At 46.4% G+C, this 26676-nt stretch overlaps 1 protein-coding gene across 4 annotated transcripts; it reads left to right on the forward strand.

Annotated features, from left to right (window-relative positions):
* On the forward strand, positions 1-24688 carry PDE9A (phosphodiesterase 9A). 4 transcript variants are annotated; one of them, XM_078856861.1, is made up of 18 exons: positions 1-513; positions 5021-5091; positions 7281-7358; positions 9837-9880; positions 10594-10648; positions 11603-11673; positions 13088-13172; positions 13661-13759; positions 16243-16321; positions 19999-20073; positions 20769-20855; positions 21052-21156; positions 21429-21511; positions 22475-22631; positions 23121-23234; positions 23355-23459; positions 23748-23876; positions 24500-24688. In XM_078856861.1, the coding sequence occupies exons 1-18, from the start codon at positions 445-447 to the stop codon at positions 24638-24640; spliced, it is 1647 nt and encodes a 548-aa protein (XP_078712987.1). In that variant the 5' UTR covers positions 1-444; the 3' UTR covers positions 24641-24688. The 4 variants fall into 4 exon arrangements, with proteins under 4 accessions (XP_078712987.1, XP_078712984.1, XP_078712986.1 ...); XM_078856858.1 differs by lacking the exon at positions 13661-13759 and having other exon boundaries at positions 7254-7358; XM_078856860.1 differs by lacking the exon at positions 13661-13759 and having other exon boundaries at positions 7254-7358; positions 16288-16321.
* Positions 24689-26676: the final 1988 nt, after the last annotated feature.

A 26676-nucleotide genomic window follows, 5' to 3' on the forward strand; every position in this document is an offset into this window, starting at 1 on the left:
CGCTTCAAACTCGTGCGCTGCACCCTCCAGTGCCTCTCGTGCTGCTGCTGCTCTCCCCCCCGTGCTGCCCTTCCCCGGGCTCCCCGTGCTGCACTTCCCCGTGCTGCTCTCCCCTGTGCTGCCCTTCCTCGTGCTCCTCGTGCTGCCCTTCCCCCGTGCTGCCCTTCCCCGTGCTCCTCGTGCTGCCCTTCCCCGTGCTGCTCTCCCCTGTGCTGCCCTTCCTCGTGCTGCCCTTCCCCGTGCTGCTCTCCCCTGTGCTGCCCTTCCCCCGTGCTGCTCTCCCCTGTGCTGCCCTTCCTCGTGCTCGTGCTGCCCTTCCCCCGTGTTGCCCTTCCCCGTGCTCCTCGTTCTGCCCTTCCCCGTGCTGCTCTCCCCTGTGCTGCCCTTCCTCGTGCTCCTCGTGCTGCTCTCACCGTGCTGCCCTTCCGTGGATTTGGGGAGACGATGGGCAGCGGAAGCTCCGCGCTCGGCACGCGCTCCATTTACCTGGACCTGGACGGGCGCGTGCAGCAGGTACGGGGGTGCACAGGTGTGCTTGTACAGGTGTACTTGTACAGGTGTACTTGTACAGGTGTGTGTAGGTATAGGGAGCGGTGGCGCAGTGGTCAGGGCTATGGACCCGGTCACCTTAGTTCCATTCCCGCTCACGGACAACATCGATGACGAATATCTGAACCAGTCCTGGGTCTCTACTAGTTTCACCCAGTTTTAATTTAGTAGTTTAACACGTTTTAGGCTTTCGCGACCAATATCATCCATAATAGAGGTTGTATGGGTTAGATCGGGTAAATATACAGATTGTAAATGTTGTGGCTTGGCTCTCCAACACGCCGGTGTGCTGTACTAGTGACGAATTGGCCACGTTCTGTTAACGTGACAACTCTTACTAGTTGGCTGTGTCGGCTGGTGGCGGGTTTGAATTACACATTTATATATTTACGCGATCTAACCCCAAAAAAACTTCTATTGTGGACTTAATGTAATACTTGGTGCGGTGCGTGTAAACATCTGCATTGGGGAGACAAAGGCGGTCGGGCGTGGTGTTGACGACCCAAATACCTCGCGTGATGTTGCCGGCTGTACGGGGGATCTTTTCAGATATATACAGGAGTGCGCAGGTGTGTGAAGTGTGCGAATAGACGCATGCACTCGTGGCGAGATGTTAACTACCTCGCCTGTTACACAGGAGGGCGTCGGTTCGATCCCGACCCTGACGCCTGCTGCTGTGTATTTGGAGTTTGCGGTGTCTCTCTCTCTCTCTCATTATCATCACGGTGACTAGGAGATGTTAACTACCTCGCCTGTTACACAGGAGGTCGTGGGTTCGATCCCGACCCTGACGCATGCTGCTATGTATTTGGAGTTTGCGGTGTCTCTCTCTCCCCGTGGTCGCGTGCGGGAATTCACTCCACATTTATCAACACGCGTTTCGAGCATTTGGCTGCTGTTACATTTGCACGCGATAAGCCACTTCGTCGAGCTCCCGTTTGTGGCCAGGTCGCTTTTGAAAAAGAGCTGCGGACCTTACTTGGGAAAATAAAAAATAGTCTAGTTTGTAAACGTGTGCGTGCGTATTCGTTTAGCGGGGAGCGGTGGTGTAGCGGTTAGCGCGTTGCGCTACGAACCCGGCGAACCGAGTTCGATTTCCACTCGCGGTCAACGCTTGTGACGATTATCTGAACTGGTCATGGGCCTCCCCTAGGTGGACTCAGCCTCAAATGAGCAGCTGGTGTGGGGTGTAAACATCACCACTGGGAAGACAAAGGCGGCCGGGCGTGGTGTTGGCGTCGTGTTGGCCACCCACCCCCTCGTGTGCCGTGCCGGTATTCATAGGTGCTCGCTAACAGCACTTGCCCCAACAGTCTGTTCAGGCTATACGCGGGGGATCTTTGTGCGTAAAGATACCGGTTATTGTTGTTGTTGAATGGCGGTGGTTGTTGTTGTTGTGTCGAGATAAGGGGTAACCGGTAGTTTACCGGGTCGGAAAAGTCAGGAGCCGTTCCGAGTGGAATCTTAGCACGGGCACGCACGAACGTGCACGCGGCAAGGCGACCTAAATCACCGCGTGATCCACTTGCCCTCCCTTCTCAGTTAAAAGGTAAAGGTGCAACCCTGCAAGTGCCCGCTCAGGCCACTGCTGGCGGATGGGGCGTCCACTAGGGGTGGGGAACGTCCGGCCCACGGGCCGCATGAGGCCTGCGAAATCATTTGGTGTGGCCCTGCCGAGGCATTTGGTGTGGCCCTGTCAAGGCAACTGCAGGCGGGACTCGAAATTCAATAAATCTTGGAACAAACCTGGAAAAGCAGTTGCGAGTAGCAGCAACATCATCAATACCGGCTAACATCACACGCCTCGCCAAAGAGAAGCAGTTCCAGCCATCACATTAGGGGTGAGTTAATTAAATGTTTGACCAAATATAACGGGCTAATCTTTAAGTTGATTATTTTGTATGGCCGGCGAATGATGTTATAAATATCCAAATGGCCCTTGGCAGAAAAAAGGTTCCCCACCGCTGCACTAGAGGTGAGTTCCAGGGGCGTTAATTTGCTCCATTCTTCCACGCTGGCCTTACGTATTGGCAGAGGTGGGCGTACCCACACTTTACCCCACCACACGATCGTGGTGAACCCGTTTATATCGCTGGGTGGACAGAGGCGGGGTGGACGGAGGGGTTGAAGAAGCTTGCCCCATTGCTTTAACTGCCGCGCCGGGAGATAGAACCCAACTTGCTCCCTCTTGGATGGCAAGTCAAGGTGCGCTCACCAGTAGACGAGTCCCACGTCAGCTCCCTTCATTCCTCGCAGGTTTAAAATGTTTTCGTGGAAAACCGCGAACCGGTTTTCACCGGGTGTTTTTTTTTCATGCGGTTATCGTTAATGCAAAAAAAAAACGTTACACTTTTTGGTATTTATTTTAGTAACAGCCCCCCGATACGTGTGCAGGAAAAAAAACACAATACGAACGCGTTCACACACGGCCTATAAATAGGCACAACTCGTTAGAAAAGACAGCGAGCAGGGGAGGGGACACACACAGGTGTGTTCAAAATGTTATGTCACATTTCCCAAGACGCCGAGCACCCAGGACGGGGGGGGGGGGCTGCAGGTGGGGACGGGAGGGGGGGTGAGCGGATCACGCGAGAAAGGTCGCAATGGGTCACGAGACGTATAATTGGACCCGGGACGCCAATTAATTTACTGAGACGGGGTTCAATATGGACAATGGGTCCCGTTAATTGCGCACTCCGCAGTACACACTGGCCCATCCTGGTGTGCGTGGCGATGATGAAGACCCACAGAGAGAGCTCGCGGATTATCATGTTCCCTTACGCTCGGGGCAGCCTCGTCCCAGTGGACATGGCAACGTTGAACCAACGTTGGGAATGTGGTTCTAAGCGCTGGACCAACGTTGGCTGAACGTTCAATTTTAGCTGGGGTAGTGTGAGAGGATGTTGGCTGGAGGGTGCTGAGCCTCACCTGCTGAAGGTTCAGCCATTTTATAACTTTACACCATTGGAACCTCATTTGCCAGTAAAAATATGATAATTGTTTTTTTACCCTTCTATCTGGCAACAAAACTGACACCTTTTTACAAGGAGTCATGTTTGCATCGACCACATAGACCAAAATAATGCAAACAAAAAACATAACTCTGATAATGTGCACATTATCAGAGTTATGTTTTTTGTTTGCATTATGACTGCAGGTATTGTGGTCTATGCAAACATGACTCCTTGTAAAAAGGTGTCAGTTTTGTTGCCAGATAGAAGGGTAAAAAACCAATTATCATTTTATAACTTCTTATAATCTAATCAAAATAATGGGCAAAATGCAAATAATATCACAATATAATGTTGGGCCTCGCAGACTTTCCACATGCCCAGTGAACATGCTAATGTTGGACCAACGTTGGGATTGTGGTTGGAACCGTTGGACCAACGCCAGATGAGAATGCACGATCGACAAGCAGATTGTACCGTTGCTCGTTCTCTTTGGCGTTCGACATTTGTTTCCAGTTTATTTTGCGTTCACGTTGTCGTGCGTCCCCTTCACCCCGCCTTGAGGTTCTGTGTGTGCCCCCACCACGTTAAGCAAGGTCACACTACAGAGCTGCGTCAAGGGTTACCAAACTCCGGTCCTAGCGAACCCAACACAGTGCTACTTTCCGAGTTCAAATGCAAACAAATCGTTACACGCAGCACATACCTGATGCTTGCCAAACATGCCCCGCGAGAGCACTTCAATTTAGAATAGCTGGATAGAGGAGGCTAAACCTGCTGTGGACTTACTGACACTTGGTACCAGTGGTGTCAAGATCAGCTGTTATGCAAGGGACACTTAAGGGACACAGGGCAGTTGGAAGCATCTACCCATCAGCAACAATGGGATGCAGAATAGTGACACTTAAAATAATTATTAGAGCTCCAGGTGGCTAAAATATGGGAAAGGTGGCACGGTGATGCATCTGCCAGTCATTTCAGTTAATGAACCCATGATAACACCTTGCATATTTAGTGATTTAAATATTTCACCTGGAAACTCCCTTGTCATGCAACTTATCGTTTACAAGGGTTTCCAAGCGGTCACTGATCAATCCCATTACCTGCTGCCAATGAGCCTTCGGAAAATCAGATGGCTTTAAAGTGCACTCGACTGGCACAGACGTTATGGTGATGTAATCTCCACTTTTCAGTATGTCGGTTATTATCGTGTCCCACGTGGCTTAGAGAACCACATGATGTAGGGAGCTCTCTAATTGAATCAGCACTCCGCGTGACATGTTTAACACTTGTCAGGCAAGTGCAGAATGTAACAATGTAATTTGTACTGGATTAAAATTGAGGTACTTTTTAATTTATTGGAAAGGCATTTTTTTAAATCTCTTCTTGCGTCACGTTCCAAGTCAAACTGTTCACATCGCTACACTGTCCTTTGTCAGGGTTCAGTAATGTGCCGTGAGATTATTTAAGAAATGTGCAGGGCAATGGTGAGGAGAGACGTTATTGCTGTGTGTGTGCAGGTGGTGTTCGGCTGTCGCTGCTCCACTGCACATCTCAATGACCTGGTCTGCGACTCAGCGGGAATCAACCGGTCCGGCTCCCCCACCACCACCACCCTTCCACTCATCGACCCTGAATCGATTTATCGGTCCTGTAATTCTCAATCAATCTATTGCGATACAATATGTTTGCAAGATAAACCTGAGCAAGTGAAAAGTATTTTACAAGTGTAGTGAAAAGTGTGATTTTTGGAAGAAGACACAACTGAAAAATACAATATTGTAGAATAAATCAGGGTTTTTGCAATACGTTTTACAATCAATAACTTAAATGGGAGAAGTCAGTTTTTTGTAAAATAAATATCTATAACAGTGAAGGTAGGAGTTAGTGGAGCTGCTTTGGAACCTCAACTCTGGGTCCAGGCTCCAGAGTGCTCCAGTGACCTCAGCTCCTGCTCGATCCTGAATCATTTGACCCCAGCTTCGTTCAGGCTTCGGAGCACAACTTAGAACATTGACAAACTCTGCTCTGAAACTGGAGTTCAGCCAGCACGGTAAAGCACGAGGGAAGGTGAGGGCGGAACCTAGGTATGGGGTAGGTTGTGGTGAGCAATACGGAACTAGAACTGGGGTGGAGGAGGCTGTCGGGTAGAATGCGAGTGTTCTTGACGAACTTCCTCCAGCTGACTAACATTGATCACCACACACGACAGTTTTTACTTTCTGGCAACGCAAGGAAGTGGGGGTTGTTTGGGGGGTTTTGACACAGTCACACAAAGATATTCATAAATACACACACAAATACACACAGACACATGCATATACATATACAAATACATACGCACTGCTACATGTCCATACAAAGAGCAAATATCCTCACCATAGCCTTTATTTAAAAAAACTGTTGGGGAAATTGCTGAAGCAAGCACCTATTTAACACCTGATGTCATATATACAGGATCTCCGCAATGGGAAATGTTTCTATATAAGGGATGCGTTCCTGGGAAATGTCTACTTAATTAAAAATTACTTAGAGCGAACTAGAAAATCCCACAGACATAATGGTCAAATTAGGGGTTGCGTTCCTCGCCAACATTTCTGGATAAAAATATAACGTGTACAAAAATGCATATGATCATGAGTTAACATACATTGTAAACAATTATAAATACAAATACTTAGATAAAGGATCACACACATGCAAGCACAAACACTAACACGTACGCAGATAAGTAGCTCAGAACACATTGCTCTTATAAATGACCACGTGTTAATGCGTTAATGAGTTTGATAACTCCATATCTTTAAAACTGCATTTTGTGTTTAGTTTGTTGTCCTTCCCCCGCAACTCCTATGAGCACGGTTGGCTACGTACGGTGCGAAAGAAGTCCTACATACATACAATGCACATAACCACCGCTACTTTGAGCTGGTGCAGCTCATTTGCGGGTCCCTTGTCTGGGTGTGAAGGACACTTTGCTTCCACTTCCTGTCTCTATTTTCCCGGCGATATCCCTTAGAGATTCATTATCCCATTTCGCAAGGGTGACCTGGCTCTCCTGGGTGCGTGTGGACATCTAGGGAGGGTTATAATTATCTGTGGGCTGTGAGCACAGATGCCTCGCAATGGCTACCTACACAGAGGAGGAGCGTGGTGATGTCACAGGATGTTTAACATGTGCTTTATATTCCGATTCAAAGCTTTCGTGACTGCAGGGATTCATCTTCTTGGTTCTTTCGGTAAAGTCACGTAGAAGGGAAATAATCAAATAATCAAAATAATAACATAATAATAAATTCACGACGTGAGAATTATTTTATTATGTTATATTTTTTTTATTTGATTATTTCCCTTCTACGTGACTTTACTGAAAGAACCAAGAAGATGTGCTTTATAACACATGGTTCTATAATTTTATAGAATGAAGTGTACAATGTTAAGAATGTCCCATGGAAATGAATTACTGGCTCACTCAAGTGGGAGTCGAACAACCGATGGTGATCGGCTCAGTGGCGTGTAAATCTTAAATGTGGGAGCGTGCGTGTTTGGTGGTGTTTTTTTGTGACGAGTTGTGGTGTAGGTGTGTAATGGTTACTGGTGCGGTGTATGTGGTATTGTGTGTGTGTGTCTTTGTTGTTGTGTGAGAGTTGAGTAATGTGTGGTCTGGTGTACACAATGTCATGGCGTGGATGTATGTGCTGTGGGTGTGTAATTTAGTCTATTGTGTGCGGTGTGTGGATGTGTGTAATTCAGGCTGTGGTGTTTGTTGTGTGCGATCAGATGCACCCCTATCTCTCTCATTGACTCAAATGGAGCCACTGTTTCCTTGGATCCCGGCATGCCTTGCAACACCCACAGGTGTGACACATGTAAACACACACACACCATACACAAAAACCACGAAACACACATGCACACACACACATGCTCCACAAACAACAACACCCGCCATTCGCCACGAAGTGAAAGTGGCGTCACCACGTTGCCCGTGCCCGGCCAGGTGTACGTGAGGTGTCGAAGGCTTGATCACAGGAGGTCACGGGACAGACCACGGTGTCATCGGTTGATTGACTTCGATGACTGTCAGATGCACCAGCTGTGCCCCCTCCATAAAACACACCCCCACACATCTCATTCAACATTTTTGCTCGGGGCAGCAGTCCACCTATCACAACCACTGGTCTCCACACCCACCCCCAGCCCAAAAAACAAAACTAAGATTATGAGGGTCACAATACAAAGATATCACGTGTCCATGCCTCTAGTCAATGCGGTGTTAGTAAGGTATGTGTTAGTGAGCATCTGTTGAGGTGGACATGACACACTCTGTGGACTGGTGTAGCCAGCGCCATGCGAAGCTTGTTTCAAACCCAGTGCTGATAGTGACCACTCCACACAAGGCAATTATTTTAGATTGAGTTGATCCCAGGGGTTAACGCAGGTCAGATGTGGTTACCATTTACCCATTGATGCTGTACATCATGGCCATGAACCAAACCCATACCTTGACACTTCCACTTTTGCTACAATAATAGCACATCGGAATATATATATTCTTGGTTCTTTCGGTAAAGTCACGTAGAAGGGAAATAACAAAATAATAAAAATATTTAAAAAAAAATGATTGCTGTGGATTTCACACCTGATGTTGATTGCTCGTGTTGCAGTCGAAACTTCGTGAGAATTTTTTGTTATTGTTTTATATTTGTATTATTTTGTCATTTCCCTTTTACGTGACTTTACCGAAAGAACCAAGAATATGAATCCCTGCAGTCACGAAAGCTTTAAATAAAAACATCGGAATATGATTACTGCTGAATTTGTTCACTTTCTTAAAAGAAATGGCCGGGCAGCTCAGGGGTTACAGCACTGCACCAGCACCAGCACCACCACCAGCACCACCACCACCACCAGCACCACCACCACCAGCACCACCAGCAACAGCACCACCAGCACCACCACCAGCACCACCAGCACCAACCACCACCACTAGCACCAGCAGCACCACCACCACCAGCACCACCACCAGCACCACCAGCACCACCACCACCACCAGCACCACCACCACCAGCACCACCAGCAGCACCACCAGCACCACCAGCACCACCACCACCAGCACCACCAGCAGCACCACCACCACCAGCACCACCAGCACCACCACCACCACCAGCGCCACCACCAGCACCACCACCACCAGCGCCACCACCAGCACCACCACCACCAGCACCACCACCAGCACCACCAGCACCACCACCAGCACCACCACCACCAGCACCACCAGCACCACCACCAGCACCACCAGCACCACCACCAGCACCACCACCAGCACCACCACCACCACCAGCACCAGCACCACCACCAGCACCACCACCACCACCACCAGCACCACCACCAGCACCACCACCAGCACCACCAGCACCACCACCAGCACCACCACCAGCACCACCACCAGCAACACCACCACCAGCACCAGCACCACCACCAGCACCACCACCACCACCAGCACCACCACCAGCACCACCAGCACCAGCACCACCACCAGCACCACCAGCACCACCACCAGCACTGCACCAGCACCGCACCAGCACCACCGAGTTCCTGGGTTCGAGTCTGGGTTTCAGCCACCAGAGATTACACCAGGTTCTCGAGTCGGGCAAGCTTAGAGTCTCAGCCTGGTCGGCAAAGCCTGCACAGAACACCTACAAATTAAATACCGTTAATCGCAGAATCTGTCTAAATTACAGCCTTTAGAATACTAATTTAATGTTGGGTTGACTGCCTGTTTGGAATAATGTGTGGATTAAGAAAAGTCACTTGAAGGGACTTCAGAAATAGCTCTGTGAAATCGTTATTCGTGGGCAGTTCTCTAATGCAGGATGATGAACCATCCTGTGAGAGTTCTAAATGGACAATCTGTTCCATGACACCAGATGCACGAGTGGAATAAGATAAAATATATATATCGTCGTAATCCCCTTCGAAGGCCGTACTCTCATGTGGTGTTGCTAAGCGGCCAAGTGGCACTGTGCTCCGAGCACTCAATTGGCGATCAGAATGCCTTGCATTCAAATCTTGGTCAACAGTCAACACTTTTCCATCATCACACTGGGGTCGGTTAAATATATACCACTTTGTAGAGAGTCAAAATTAGTTGTCTTATGTAGTGACCGACACCTGCCATAAGAATGTGGATTTTCTACCTACCACTGCCTTAGGACTGCAAACAATGTCACCCCTTTCTCGTTGGAGGTTGGAGCTGGGGGGCGCTTTGACTTGCTGTTGATGATTGGTAGTGACTGGTTTGTGGTGAGTCTTTTCCGTGTGTGTGGGTTGCAGCACTCCGTACAAGATCATTCAAGTAGGAACACCGCAACTCTCACGTGAGCTCAGCGTACACCCGAACACAAGACAAATCCCCCTTATAGCCTTAACTGACTTTTTGGGGCAAGTGCTGTTAGCGAGCACCTATGCAAGGCTGGCACGGTACAAAATGGGGTGGGTGGCCATCACTGCTTTTGTCCCTCCAGTGGCAATGATTACACGCCGCACCAGGTACTCATTTGAAACTGAGTCGACATAGGGGAGGCCCAGGACTGGTTCAGATAGCCGTCACTGGTGTTGGCCGTGAGCAGGAATTGAACTCGGGTTGCTAGGTTTGTAACGCAGCGTGTTAACCGCTACGCAACCACTCCCCACACCCAAGCACATGCACAGATTTGGATCTTCACAATGTGTGGTTGTCTCTCAGTGAAATAGCATGAGGCTTTCCTGAGTCTGCCTTTCATTAGGTTTACTGGATTTACCATATAGCCTTCTAGACCCTTGGGATAAGTGCTGTAGGCACACAAATATACACATACGCTGTATCCATGAACATTTGCACTCATATATATGCAAAAGACACACCTACATACTCCTAGGCATGCACACGGAAAAACAAGGTTCCTACGCGGGTAAATGGGCAGCGTTCAGCTGCTCCCCTCACGTTGCCCGATTGCACAGCGTTACACCGCTTGACCGATGGTATCTTGTCAGGATGCGTACCTATCTATGCATTACTCTAAAGACGCCTCGCTCTCCTTGGCCGTTACAGAGAGGGACACCATTCTAAGAGACTGTCTCTCCCAGATGGCAGAGCAGATTGCCAGGTAGGCAGTGTGTGTGAGTACTTGCATTACATCAATAACATATAGACGATTGTGATTAAGTGAGTGACTGCTTTAAATGCTAATGATGTTCTAGATGGACTAGAAAGTTGTAATTTGGCACTAAAGTAGTTGAGTATTTGCTTATAGCTATAAAGATCAGGCAACCAACGGTTTGAATTTTGGCCTAGCAACAATTATGGCCCAGTGGTTGATTGCTTTCACCCAAGGGGCAGGGAGCGTCAGCCGAAAATTTTAAGTTGCTTTAAGTCTCTTGCTAAACACTTAAAAAGTTTACTATCCTCATCTCGTATCACTGTGTTGTTAACATCATGATTATAATGACGACCATATTATCTCTGTCTATTCTGTTGTGTTATTCACAAGTGTCTTTGGACAGGATGAATCATTGTAGGAGACATTTAAAATTAGCTGGATGTTGGCGTGCAAATACTAAAAATGGCTACGCAAATTGCTCCTCAATTCGACTACCAAAATGGATATACATTTTATATTGCACCGTTTGTAAACCCTGTAAAACAAGCTCCATACGTCTTTGAAAAGTGACTGGAGCATTACAAGACCAAAACAAAATAACTTGATATTGGATGTTGAATTCACACACTTGACTAAAACACCATAGGGTATCATTGACTAGACTAAGACTATGGCTAATGCACAAATAATGCTGACTACATTAACACTGGGGTTTAATGACAGGTGGCTGAACCCCAGACTGGAACCCAGGAGGTCAGTGCTCTTGACCCCTGAGCCACTCAGCCACCTCCTCCACAACTTGGAATCTCTTAACCACAGCTGCAAGCAGCCATATTATATTGACAAGACAAGTGTGTGTCCTAATCTCAAAACTAAAGTTAATCTAAACTGTCACCTCGGTGTTCACCATTACCATCATACTGACTGTCACCCTGACCCCGACTATCACTGTGTCCCCAGCGCGTTCCGTATTCAGGAGCAAAGAACGGAGTTCTCCAGCCGAATTGCCATGCTAGAGAAACGCCTCGACGGTGAGGAACATCTCGATGTTGTACGACAGCGTGTGTGGTGGTGTCTTTGTTGTTGTGGGGGCAAGTGCTATTCGAGACCACCTATGGAGGCCTGGCACAGCACACAAGGGGGTGGGTGGCCAGCACCATGCACTTGCCCCAACAGTTTGTTAAGGCTATACGGGGGGGGGGATCTTTGTCTTTGCTGCTTTGGGGAGCGGTGGTGTAGTGGTTAGCGCACTGCACTACGAACCCGGCGATTCCCGGCTCACAGCCAACACCTGTGAAAATTATCTGAACCGGTCCTGGGCCTCCCTTATGTCGACTAATCCTCAAATAAATACCTGGTGCAGTGCGTAAATATCGCCACTAGGGATACAAAGGCGGCCGGGCGTGGTGTGGCCACCCACCCCCTCGTGTGCCGTGCCTTTTATAAGTGCTCGCGAACAGCACTTGCCCCAACAGTCTGTTAAGGCTATACGGAGATCTTTATCTTTGTTATCGTTCAGAAGTTTATTTCCCGAATAAAGCCCATTGACCTACTCAGCTCTTTTTCAAGGACGAGTCGGTCCGCTATACAACAGCAGCATCAAAGCATTACAAATGACCAGCTTGTGTGTGTGTGTGTTGTGTCAGTGTGTGTGTATGTGTCAGCATGTCTTTGTTAGCATGTGTGAGCATGTCGGCATGTGTGTGTATGATGTCAACAGACGTCTGTGTATGAATTCTAGATTTGAAGCTTTCGTGACTGCAAGGATTCATATTCTTAGGTTTTTTCGGTAAAGTCACGTAGGTAAAAAATTAAAATTCATAAAAATAAAATAAAAATCACGACGTTTCGGAGGCAACACAAGCTTCCGTCTTCAGGTGGAACCGTCACCGCACGATAGCTGTGACTTTACCGAAAAAAACCTAAGAATATAGACGTCTGTGTGTCTGTCTGCTACAGCAGAGGTGTCGATAATTTCAACACAACCTACACCTTTGTTTTATTTCCCTCGTCAATGCCAATTATAGGGTTAAGAGAACAGACTTTGGTTTGTTTTATTTTGTATATTTGGGATTCCTGACCATCTATTTATTTTCATTCAGGGCCTTCAAAATGGTGGACAGGCCCGGGTAAACCCGCAAAGGCCAGGAATCAGCATTTTCGGTTCCCCTTGGGATGCGACAAGGATATCATCTCACCCCAATACTAGTGATCATCCCTTTTGACCACTTAAATCAATCTTCATTCCAAAGCTGTACTTGAGGAATGTCCATCTAGTACATATATAATGGGAGGGTCATCAGTGCCCAGAGAAAGAGTTGTAAACTCTGTTGCTGAAACTGGCGTTTGCTACTTAGCCTGTGTTGTCTTTAATGGAAATCCTGTCTCGCTGTCTCTGTGTGTGTGTATGTATGTCTGTGTATGTGTGTATGTATGTGCACGCAGCTGAGGGCCTGAAGCTCGTGGAAATTGACAAATGCAAAAACGACATCCGAGCGCTCAAGGACAAGATGATGAACTGCCCCGACAGGTGCCAGACACACAGGGTCAAACGAGGTTACTCGGGGTTATGATAGGTCACAGAGCATCACATGAGTTCACACGAGGACACTGCACACACATCTCTCCCTTCCCTCACTCTCGTCAATCCCATTTCCACTGCTACCACCTCAATGTCTCCTCTCCCCGAGTCTATCTCTCGTGTCCACTCTCTTCTAGCCTACCTCCTCTGGAAAGTGTCAACTTAGCCACTGATTACAGCACATAACGTCAAATACATCTATTTAGTCAATTAAATCTGCCTGGCCCAGATACCTGGGCTAGTGAAAGGGAGGCCTATTCAAGTGGTTCCGTGGCGTCGTCCAACGAGATGTGATTGCTGAGAGAGCTGACGGCGGATATTTCTCCCTTTCATTTCATGACCTGAATAATAGTGCAATGCAACTGGTGAGATTCAAATGCTTCGCTCTGTGCGGACGACGCTAACTGCATGATTGGGATTGTGTGATTTGTGCACAGGAAATATAATAGTAACCTCACCAGGAGTCTCAGCGTCCACTCAAACGACACACGTGGTGGTGCTCATTACTCGGCTAACAGAAACTCACCCCGATCAATGTGAGGAATCATTCCAATTCAGGGTCTCGATTCAATTGAAGAATATGCTGTATTTGTCTTGTTGTTAACGTGTATTGTTTTTGTTTCGTTTGTTCAGTTTTACTCACTGCATTAGCCTAAATGTCACAGCAGGAGATCGTTTGAGATAAGGGTGGCAGGGTGCAAGAAGCGCCTGGGTTCGATTCCTAACTCGGCCGCTGTTCTGTGTGGAGTTTATATGAGTTCATATCTTTCGATTTAAAGCTTTCGTGACTGCAGGGATTCATCTTCTTGGTTCTTTCGGTAAAGTCACGTAGAAGGGAAGTAATAAAATAATAAAAATAAAACATAATAAAATAATTCTCACGACGTTTCGGCCACAACGCAAGCAGCCGTCCTCAGGTGAAACCAGGTCTGTCGAGGCGACAGCGTCAGACGCTGTCTTACTTCCCTTCTACGTGACTTTACTGAAAGAACCAAGAAGATGAGTTAATATCTTCTCCGGTTTCCACCCATTGCTTTAAAAACATGCAATGTAACTAGTAGTGCCAAAACATCCCAATTCTGAAAAATTGCCTGCAGATTTACTCAATTGGGATCACACAAAACAACATTGCACCCAACGTCCCGCAAAAAACTTTGCAGGATCCTCCTGAAAAAAAGTCTTGAGACTTAGTGAGGCTTTACTGGGTAAACAAGCGTAACAATTAAATAATTAATATGTTGCACAAATTTTACACGAATTGTAAACAATGCATTCTTACACGTACAGTGTGATGCTACTATCGCAATAACATGTCGTTAAGCCATGAATTTAACACATGAAGAGTAACTATGTACCGAACATCAAATATTGGAGGCGCAAAACAACCAATTTGCTTAGGTATTTCAACGGAAACATTGCGAATACCTAGGCCTGTAACGATAAATTGGTTCACCGACTAAACTCGATTCCAACACTCGTGACGTATTCATCGAATTACGTGCGTACGAACCGATAGTTCCTTCATGAGCGATGTAAATGATACAAACGTGGTCTGTGAATCTTACATTTGGGCTAATTAAGTGAACAAATCCTGCAGAAAATGAGACGGAGAAGAAAACTAAAACTGAAAAAATTACAGACGAGTTAAAAATGAGAAGAAAAAAAATTAATTCTTCATTTGAATCGGGGACCTTAAATTGTGACAATTCATGGGATTATCACTGCGGGAGTGCTTCGTTCCTACATGCCTCGTATCAATCACAGTAATGAGTGACCAGAGGAGCCGTGGCAGTCTCGCTGCACCTGGCGTATGCATTTTTGGGTCCACCTAGAACAGGACCCGTTTTTGATTTCAATGATAAAAGCTCCATCTGCTCATTCATTCATCACACTCATCCATAGTCATTCATTTGACTTGAAACACTAGCCTAGTGCTAATAAGAGCGATATTAGCCTACGCTTGCATTGATATGCTTTCAAATGCAGTGTGTACGTAGACCTATGTGAATTCTCAATGTTCCTACGATTACATTTAGATGCGATAACTTTGAAGTGATAATGAAGGCACAGTGGTGTCTTTAATTTGTGTTGTATGTCATGTCTGTGTGTTTTGTTTTTACGTTTCTACTGCATATGGATGGAATATGTTTTGCAATAGTACACATGCACACACGCGTACACAAGTACATCAATGCAAATGACAACAATGCAACTGTGTGTGCATGCATTCAAGAGATAAACACCTGTATCCGCACACACGCACACACATAAACTCATCCACACACGTACACGTGCCCAACATGCATTCATCCACGTCCAATCACACTCTCATCCCTTACACTCAGCTGCACACATACACACCGTTCCATGCACACGCTCACCCACACATACACACCGTCTCTCATACATGCACACTTTTATGCCACCCACACAATCCTACACACTCTCACACTCACAAGCAGCTTCTGTGTTACATATCCACGCTCAGACACGCACACACTCACACACACGACATCTCCCCGACTCATACATACACACATGCACACACCCTTTGTTTTACACACATGCTCATGCATGCAAGTTTTCACACTCTCGCAAACATACACTCTGCCATGTACACTCATGCATACACACCTCTCTCTCACACACACACCCTCTCTCTTACACACCCGTGCTCATGCGTGCACACACAAACTCTTTCACACAAGCTGACACACACACAAACACCCTCTGGCACAGCAACTCATGCGCACACATGCACATACTCACCAACACACCAATACGCGCACACACACACAAACATTTCTCACGCACGGCACGCTTACACATTTACACGCACACACACCGTTTCTCATACTTACACACCCCTTCACTTACACGCTCACACACGCACACTAACACTCTTTCTTTCTCTCTCTCTCACACACACACACGCCGTTTCTTATACCCACATGTTTATACATGCACACACACACACTCTCACACCAACTCGCACATACTGACACACACTCACCCCTAGGTCTAACCCCACGCTGACCATGGCTTGCTTGGATTACAAACCTAGAACTCCGAGGAGAGATGTGCCTGCCTACCCCAAGGTGAGCTCATCGCCCCTGCGCTGTGCGTAGCCAGCCAGTCGGTGGCTTGGAGGCAGGGTTAACGCATCACCATCATGATGGGCAGTCGTGTTGTCTGTTAGATAACCTGCCTTGCAGGTTCCTGGACAAGGGGGTAGTGCATCAAGTAGGTTAGGGGCAGGCAGTTTAGCGCAAAGTTTTACATTTCACACCAACATGTGTGGGGTTTCGTGATACTGGGCAACGACATATATCCATCTTCTTGGTTCACTCGGTAAAGTCACGTAGAATACAATTCTCACGACGTTTCGGCCACAACGCAAGCAGCCCTCCTCATGTGAAGAACAGGGCTGTCGGAGGCAGGGTTAACGCTTCACCTGAGGACGGCTGCTTGCGTTGTGGCCGAAACGTCGTGACAATTGTATTTAATTATGTTTTATTTTTATTATTTTATTATTTCCCTTCTACGTGACTTTACCGAAAGAACCAAGAAGATGAATCCCTGCAGTCACGAAAGCTTTAAATAGAAAAGAGAAATATATCCACTCACGTAAAGAAATTGGATAAACATCCCAGTGATGCTTCTCATAATGTTTGCATTTGGGGTATTCAAATAAGTAAACTGATAAAAGTTGCTTCTGTTAGCATCAGCATGACAGAATTGCTGCATGCGGTCACCCTCTACTGAAATCTGCCCCAGAAACCCGCATGCTTCCTAATGCCAGCAGCAGCACGTCATCATTTTCATCTTCCTCAGGTCATTACAGCACCACTGCTTTCACGGCCTCGTCGCTGTAAAACCACCTTCAACGTAGAGCTTCTTTCAGACGTCCATACAGATGGGATTCTGGGTTGTTTCCCAGATATTCTAGGACTTAGCTTTTCCAACAATTCCATCGTTGCATGTGCAGAGTACTGATGTGCATTGTGGCAGTGAAACGCCGCTCTCTCAACTGTCTTCGGCATTTGCGACCAATGTCAATCTTCAGTTTATTATCCAATAAGTGACGGTAAGAAGGTCTGGTAATAGTTTGTCTTTCGCCCTGAACGGCAACTGTTCATGATCAGACCCTGCATGTCTTAAAGAGCTCTCATTACCATTCATACAGGTTTGGACTTCCATTCAGTGCTCATGTGTTCTCTATCCCACTTATAATTATGGCTCCATGTTTCATCAGTGGTGATGATGTAAGGCGCATGCATTTCCTTGCTGTGAAAACGTGGCCGATGTGGTATGACGAACAGAGTTCCAATCTGATTCACAGGTTCATACTCTTAGTTCTTTCGGTAAAGTCACGTAGGTAAAAAATGAAATTAAAATTAATAAAAAAAAAATCACGACGTTTCGGAGGCAACACAAGCTTCCGTCTTCAGGTGAAACCGTCACAGCAAAATATCTGTACCTTATATAGTTTTGTTGTGACGGTTTCACCTGAAGACGGAAGCTTGTGTTGCCTCCGAAACGTCGTGATTTTTATTGTTTTATTTTTATTAATTTTAATTTCATTTTTTACCTACGTGACTTTACCGAAAGAACTAAGAGTATGAATCCTTGCAGTCACGAAGCTTCAAATCTAGAATTGATTCACAGGTATCCGTTATCAGCCATGCACTTTTTTGAAAGTGGAATTGCTATGGGTTAGCGGATGTACCGTTCTCACACGTATCTCCGTGACTGGTGATATTGCACCTCGTTCTTACTCACTTGTCATCCAACCTCGCAAAGTGAGCCACTTAGTTGTCATAGCTATTATGCTTGTGTCCTGACTGCAGCCATTCCGCATATTGTGAATGATGCCTCGATTCCTTTAGTCACCATATTTCAGGTTTATTTTTTGATAAGTTCTTATACAGAGGACAAAAACAGGTTGTTAACAGCTCGCTACTCTTCAAATTTTGTAACGGTGCCATATGTGATCACGTGATCATCTGCCATATAGTGGACTAATCTGTAAAGAATTCACACGAGTCAGATTCATGCTCTTATGAACTATTTAAGACAAACTCGACACAAAATATTTGACACCATGGGCAAATGCTTTTATTCACAGCACGTATGCGAGAGGTAGAGAATGTTTTTGTTTTAACCTTCCGATTGTGAGTCAAGTGAGCATCAGCCACAGTGCCACTTGGGCCAGATTCTCTGCGGCATTAAATAATGTGTTGTTCTTCTCGTACAACGCAGCTGAGAGTTACCCTAAATGCTACCTTCTGGAATCATTTGACATGAGCAATATCTTCAGATAGTTGCTTGCCAGTGTTGTGCATGGTTGCTTTTGGAATTGCATAAGCCCCTTGTGTAGGCCCTGTGCCTTTTTTTATTTGGTTAAAAAGTAAATGCTTGGTTTTGTCAAAGTCCACCTCCAACAATTGTTTTTATTTTTGCATAATTTGAAAAAGTTACATGATTATATTTTGCATCGTTTGTGTTTATATTCAGTTAATTCCAAGGATTTCCCCTTTTGTTTCGAAATCCCTGACTGGTTCCTCCAATGTCATTGTGTCACCATAAAGCATGGCATCGGTACAATGATTTGTGTTTTTAATGCCAGGGATATTGAAAGACAGCCGTCTTTCACTCTGAATTAAGCAATCTACCTCTTATAGTGCGTGATCCACATAACTGCAAAGGGACAAGGATTGAGACCCAGCCTAGAGAGACAGGCAGAGCTGTTATGATGCAAAATCTCTTACCACCACTAAATATATTCACCTTTAAGTGAACGTCTTTCATACTCTTAGGTTTTTTCGGTGAAGTCACGTAGGTAAAAATATATAAGAAATAATAAAAACAATAGAAAGAATAATATATAAATAATAATATAGATATTTTTTCTATATTTTGTATTATTTTTTACCTATGTGACTTTACCGAAAAAACCTAAGAGTATGAATCCTTGCAGTCACGGAAGCTTTAAATCTAGAATGAACATCTTTCACTTTATTGGACAAAATGGCAATAATAGCTCAAACCCTGTGGTCACTGCAACACAAAATATGCAATATAATCATTCGGAGATTGCTTCAGTAAATATAGTACAGTTGTTGAAGTGGCTGCCTGTCTCAGACGTTAGAGCTCTGAGCCGGCACCAGTAAGATGCTCCCTTCATATGCAGGTTTCAGCCACCCATGATTAAACCGGGTTCTCAAGTGAAGCGAGTTGATGGTCTAAAGCCTGGTCACCAATGAGTGAAAACAAATAAACACCATATTGCAGTTTTTTTTGCAATTCATTTGCCGAATTTCCACTTCTGGGAATTAATATAATGGTTGGACTGCGATGCAATAGCAGTCTTTGTGTGAATAGTGTGCCCCCTGGAGTGTGCATTTAAAAAGATCACTGGACCGGGTCTGGGAAGTAGATGTGTGATTCTGTAACACGCTGCTTTGCACTATTCTGTGTAACTCCTGAAAGGACACTCCGTCTCATGGCATCACATCGACAGCACAATTCGGATAAGACTGGCAAAATACTTTTTTTATTGGGCTGCTGTAAGCGAGTTGACGTTTTTAGTTGAGCTCATCGTCCTATTCACCTACAATTTTAAGGGATGACACAGCTGCTGATGGAAAAGCAATTGGGGGTGGGAAAGGTGTGGTTTATGCTTGTAAAAAGTGAAAGGCGTTTGACGGAGAATCCTGGACGGATAAAGGGAGTTTCTATGTCGACCTTCCCTTCTCCTCCGCACCCCCATCAGTACATGCTGTCGCAGGAGACCATTCACGCACTCAAGCAGCCAACATTTGACGTGTGGCAATGGGAACATAACGAGGTACATCCCTTCTCGTTGTCGCCTTTGCAAATGAGTAAATGCAGTTTCAAGTGTTTGTTTCATCTGCTATTTAAATAAAGGATACATTCAATCCATTAAATTAACGTTGCTCGGTAATTAACAGAAGAAGTGGGAAAGTCGGTCCATTAAGGGTACCGCAATTCTGTTTAGGCAGTTATAGCAACATGCTCGTGTGCCAGTGCACGTGCACCGATCGTACTGGGGAGATAGCAGAACTGTAAATGTATTCCATTACCAATCTTGCCCCAAAAACTCTAAATGTATGGTTTGTGACATTGGTGAGGTGTGTGATTAAGGGCAATCTTACGTTCAGAGCTATACACCCCGTCAATAAAATCGCTAAGTAGGAGATAGAGCCGTGGAATCAACGAGTGACTGGAAACTCGATAAGGGGATTTGATTAATTTTCGACCTGGTGAAATCAGATTAATTGGGGACGGTGTTTGACAGAGAATTTGAGGGGGTGGCAGGGGAAGGAAAAGAAGCTCAAAATAAGTAACATTTCCGAGTTTCACAGATGTCCTGTTGGACGTCTGTGAAAAAGAGCTTCATAGCTCATCGGATTCCTTTAGTCTAAAGATTCCGATGTATGCGAGGTTTAATCGTGTTTATGACAGTGATGATAAACATGTCGATGATATTGTTGATGGCATTGATGATGTCCTTCCTTGCAGATGCTGAGCTGCCTGGAGCACATGTTCCATGACCTGGGCCTCGTTTCTGAGTTCAACATCAACCCCATCACCCTCAAGCGATGGCTGGTGAGAGGCAGCGATAGCGCCCAATGGCTTGTGTCTGGGACGGGAGGGATGCAGTGCTGTCTGCTCCTTGTTCCATTCCCTCCGTGTGTCCTATGGGTTAGCGGAGGGGACATGACTGTGTCGCCCCTCTCAAAGCTCGTGAACTTGTGATGCACGTGTGTGTGGCTATACGGGGATGTGTCTGTGTGGGGCACAGCTTGCAGTGCAAGAGAACTACCGGAACAACCCCTTTCACAACTTCCGCCATTGCTTCTGTGTCACTCAAATGATGTACGGCGTCATCCACCATTGCAACCTGCAGGTGAGGCTGCTGATGATCTGAGCACATGTCCTAGTGCTTGCATGTGCCCGTGGTAATTCTGATGGCGGTGATGATGGTGATCGCCGAGGTCAAGCTTGTGATGGTTGTGATGGTAATTGATGATAGTGATGGTAATGCTGACAGTGGTAGTAATAATGATGGTCGGTGAAGAAGGTGGTGATGATAATAATATTGATGAATGTGTTCATGATGTTATAATGATGTTCACAATGTTGATGATGATGTTGTTGTTGGTGATGATGATAATGTAGGAAATCTTCACTGCGATGGATTTAGGGATCCTCATGATTGCGGCCGCATGTCACGACCTGGACCACCCTGGATACAACAACGCGTGCGTGTGCACATACCTCTTATACACGTGCACACATTCACACACCATTTCATATATGCATGTAAATTACACGTTTCATTTTCACATGTGTACACGCGTTGTACACATCTCATATGTGCATGTACACAAAAGACAAAGCCATCAGCAGCAGTGTGGTTGCTGTGAGGATCCAGGCCCTCACCATAGGAATGTGTAATGTTCACCACTAACTCGGGGCCACACATGGAGATGGGCTCCAGGGTCTCCCAGCACCCGTCGTGGGACCTTTTGTTGGCCACAGTGGCATTTACTACCACTGGCCAGTACACACCTATTTATCATACACACGCGTGTTGGTTGTGCATGTGTAGAGCAAATCACAGGCTGATTGGTCGGCTCTGGGAGTGAACAGGGCTTATCTCGTGATGTAATTACGGTGGGGCACCTGCTGCTTTGATACACCCCTAAGCCACGATTAACTAGCACATGGGTCTGGGCATGTGCCCCACCCTCGCCGTGGCCTGGCAGTCCTGTCTGCCACGCTCACAAAAAAAACCCTGGCTTTCGGTGGTCATGGACCGTGGTAGTAAGACGACTAACACCCTCCTACCAAGTTTCGGTTCTCGAGCTCAATGTGGAATGATGAACATGTTTCAGTCTATTAACGGTAGTGTGATGCCAATTAAACCAAATATTTTTCAAATTAACAGAGTGTGATAATAATTAAAAAATGTTATTCAACCATTTATCAAACGGAGTCTTGAGTGAACAGTCACATCCAACCCATTACTTGATTCATACTCTTGCCTGCTCTCCCGGGCAGGTTAAGCACCTTTCAAACACCAAACTCGCGTTTTGGAAAATAGATTTTGTTCAGATTCTTAGGGTATAGTTCAGTCTTTGTTTGTGAGTTGTAATCAGAAAAAGACGAACATCTTTAATTCAGTCGATTGCGGTATAATGTGCATTTGCATACATGCCCAGGTACCAGGTGAACGCCCGCACAGAGCTGGCCGTGCGCTATAACGACGTCTCGCCGCTTGAAAACCACCACGCGGCCGTGGCCTTCCACATCCTGTCCACGCCCGAGACCAACATCCTTTCTGGTGTCACGCACCATGCCTTTACACATATCCGCCAGGTGGGCCCAGCAGCACGCCTTTATTCAACCCACTGGGGCCTTGCACACGATTGTTCATTCAATCCACTGGGGGATTGCATATGGTCCTTTCTTCAACCTTCTTGGGTTGCCATCCTCCTATGAAGATCCATGGTCTCTGCTGCAAACGAGACCTGAGTGTGATGAAGGCATTAAGAGGTCACAGAACAGACCAAGGAGCTTTGTGCCGAGTAGTGAATGCGCTGTGATGAAAGGACATGGGGATAAAGAGCCAGATTGTTTTAATTGCCAGATTTAATTGTCAGATTAAAAGAGAATCCACAGTCGGGACCTTAATCCAGGTCATGCAGCTGAGGTGAAGACTCACCCTCTATCTAGGTTTCTCAGTGGGATGTATTTGGTTGAATAAAATACCGTTACTCCAAAATTAAGATTAAAATACCGTTATTAGTGATCCCGTGCAACCCCGTGCACCCCATGTAACTCCGTGTGACCCCGTGTTGCCGTCAGGGCGTGATTGAGCTGATTCTGTCCACGGACATGGCGCGACATGGGGAGATCCTCGCCTCCTTCAGGGAATACCTCAAGGACTTCGACTTCGGCAACCCGGAACACATGAAAGTCGTGAGGCAGCTCACTCGTTCATTCATGTAGTCATTAATTAACTTGCAGACAGCATTTGCCCCAACAGTCTGTTAAAGGCTATACAAGAAACTTTGTCTTTGTGTGCACGTGTGAGAGTAGCTGAAGATGATGCTCATTAAGTGCTGTGACATCTCTAACGAGGTTCGGCCCATGGAGGTTTCTGAGCCATGGCTTGACTGCCTCCTGGAGGAGTACTTCATGCAGGTATACATCATCACAATCGTCATCAGCGTTATCAACATTATTGTGTCATCATCTCTGCCATCGTTGTCATCATCACTATCACCATTATAAAGGTGTTAATGGTGGTAGTGTTAGTGTTGATGATAGTTATGATGTTGATGGTGGTAAACATGGTAGTGTTGATGGTAAATATGATTGTGGAAATGGTATTGATGGTGGTGATGATCATGGTGATGGTAAGGGCAGCAAAGACAGTGGCGATTGTAATGATATTGGTGACAGTGATGGTGGTGGTGATGGTGTGAACAGAGTGACCGTGAGAAGCAGGAGGGCCTCCCGTTCGCCGCGTTCATGGACCGCGACACGGTCACCAAGCCGTCGGCCCAGATCGGCTTCCTGTCATTTGTCCTCATTCCCTTGTTCGAAGCTGTGAGCCAGGTGCCTTGCATGATGAATGCCCTCCAAACATCATTGTCATCAACTTCACAATCATCATCACCATTCACCATCAGCAGCACTGTAACCAGTAGAAGCAGTGTAACCAAAATCATTGCCAACTTCATCATCATTACTACTACCATTATCCACCATCGTCACCATAGAAATCAGTAAAACCAGCATCATCATCAATAACAATCCATTACTGGATAAAGGCCTCCCCACAGTCACTATCATTGTCTTGTCACTTCATCTCTGCGGTGGACGTCCACCTTGTAGACTCCCTTCCACTATCCACATCTTGCCTCAATACCTACCATTTTTCATCTGCCTGTAACTGCCTCTCTGTAAAATAAATATGCTCACTTTTTCTGTAAAACACACTGAGATGTGATCACTTTTAAACAATACTTAAATTCAAATTGTGTTGAATAGAGTTTTTTTGTTTCCTAAAAAAATCTACATTTGTATTGCTTCCAAATAAATCAAATTCCTTTCTTGTTTGTTCTAATACACCCCACAGTGTCAGCATCCACACTATTAAGGCGGTTCCTTGTACATCACCAGCACGGCCATTCATCCCGTGTTGATCTGTGCGTGTCCATATGTGCCTGCGTGTGCAGCTCTTCCCACAGATGGAAGAGACAATGGTGCATCCTCTGCGTGAGTCCCGTGATCACTATCAGGAGCTCAGCGTCCTCCAGGAGACCCTGAGCAAGAAGAAGTCAGCAGACAAGGTCCCCGAAGGGGATGATGCAAAGTGAGGGGCTCATAATGGCCACGTCCGAACAATGAGCCCTCACCTCAGATCTCAGGATATGGGGCTAATTGTGTACGTTACCTCGTTTCCATCACTAATGTGAGCCTGTCTGTGCTGGCCCAGACACAGCACCAGGGCCTGGGTCCATGCCCCCATGCTTCATGAGCCACGAGGTTCCTTGGGCTTGCCCCCTCCCCTATGTCCCAACCAACTCCTCCACCTCTGCACGGAGCATGCAGTTTAAAATTGTCCCCCAGTGATTTTAAGACTTTTCACCATTTGGGGTTGTAATTCCATTGAAGAATCGACTGCATGACCAATACCAGCATCAGTCTGGCTATAAGCATAGACAAAGGGTTGCTAAGAGAACCAGGGGACCAGGGTGCTGAATTTCCATGGGATCAGTTTGGCCAGGTTGGGCTGCCATGGGAACACAGGCTAGTGGGCCCAGCCCAGTGCATGCACAGAGCCATCACAGTTCCTACTGGCCGTGGAAATGAGGCATCCATCGTGGGGTTTCTAATGGCTGCGTTGAGGAACTCATGCAGCACTGCCATCGGCCTGAGTTCTTTATTTGTGACTGGGTGTCTTTCCGACGAGACTCTTAATAATCACCGTAGGGCACTGAGCCAGAAATATATGAGAGCCTTGATTCAAGCTCCAAGTCACCCCTTATGGTAAATGCATATTTGTGCACATGGATAGCCCCATTTATATTTGGCCACTTCAGGCTGCACAGCAATTTTACTCTGCCCTGATGTTTTTATTATATTCAGCCGTGATGACAAATTTTTTTTGTTAAGAGTTAGACCATGGTGGGCTCAACGAAAATGAAAACGTCCACGGTCATACTGTGCGCGTGGGCTACAACAGGGTGGTAATTATGACCAGGTTTGTTTTATTCTTAATTAGAACCACTGTTTACAGGAAAGTACCACTCAGAAGTAGTGCAAGGCTGTGCTACACGAGGGGGATTTGAGGGTAATCATTGGCAGGCTTCATCAACACTTGTTCAGAGTAACTGGCAACTTGTAAGAGAATGGCAAAGAGTGACAATTTCCTTAAAGCAATATAAAATGGTGTGAAAAAATATTCTTGAAGATTCATGGTGACAATTACTCTAAAATTACCCTCGTGTATGTACAAATCCATTAAACTCTCTTCCAAGTCAAAGCACTTTCAGTGGCTGTGTAAAAAGGCATTGGTAACCATTAATTTAAATTAAGTGAATTTTCACCAAATGGGAGCCTTTTCATATTTACATTGTGGGGTAGTTTTTTTAAACTACCCATGTACGTGCTTGTAAATGTCCGTGACTTTGGATCATTGTGAATAATAGATGTGATGTATTCATGTAAACACATGCATGCATATACATATGCACCTACATTTACACATGGCCAGTACTTGCATCCACCGCCGTGTGTACGCATTGACAGACACGTCAAGAAATACGCATTCAAATATCCTTTCATACATACACATGCATTAAAAGTTGTATACACAGCGAATCAATAAATAGGTGTTGGGGAAATGTGGAAATCTAGCTTCTGATTTTGTTTACACTCAGCAGAAGTCGGGGACTGCACAAAACTCCCAACAACATGGGACAGGCAAGAACCACTTTATTCAATATTTTGCAAATTACACCACGAGCTCTCCTCACACTAACCACCAAATTAACCAACACGAGCTAACTAACCCCAGCCTATCACCACCCAGCTCCCACCAAGGCTACACGAACTCCCACTAATCTACTAACTAGACGAACACCAGCTAGCCCGCAGCATATGAGCCTCCAGCCTCACCAACCTCGCTCGTCCCAGCACCCCCCCCCCAGTGTCCCCCCCACCCCCCCAGTACCAACCTCACCCCCCCCAGCACCCCCCCCCCCCCCCCAGTGTCCCCCACCCCCTTCAGTGTCCCCCTCACCCCCTTCAGTGTCCCCCTCACCCCCCCCCCCGTGCCCACCCCTCCCCCCAGTGTCCCCCCCACCCCCCAGTCCCCCCCTCACCCCCCCCAGCACCCCCCACCCCCTTC

The sequence above is a fragment of the Lampetra fluviatilis genome, chromosome 5 (assembly GCF_964198595.1).
Source record: "Lampetra fluviatilis chromosome 5, kcLamFluv1.1, whole genome shotgun sequence".
Taxonomy (NCBI): domain Eukaryota; kingdom Metazoa; phylum Chordata; class Hyperoartia; order Petromyzontiformes; family Petromyzontidae; genus Lampetra; species Lampetra fluviatilis.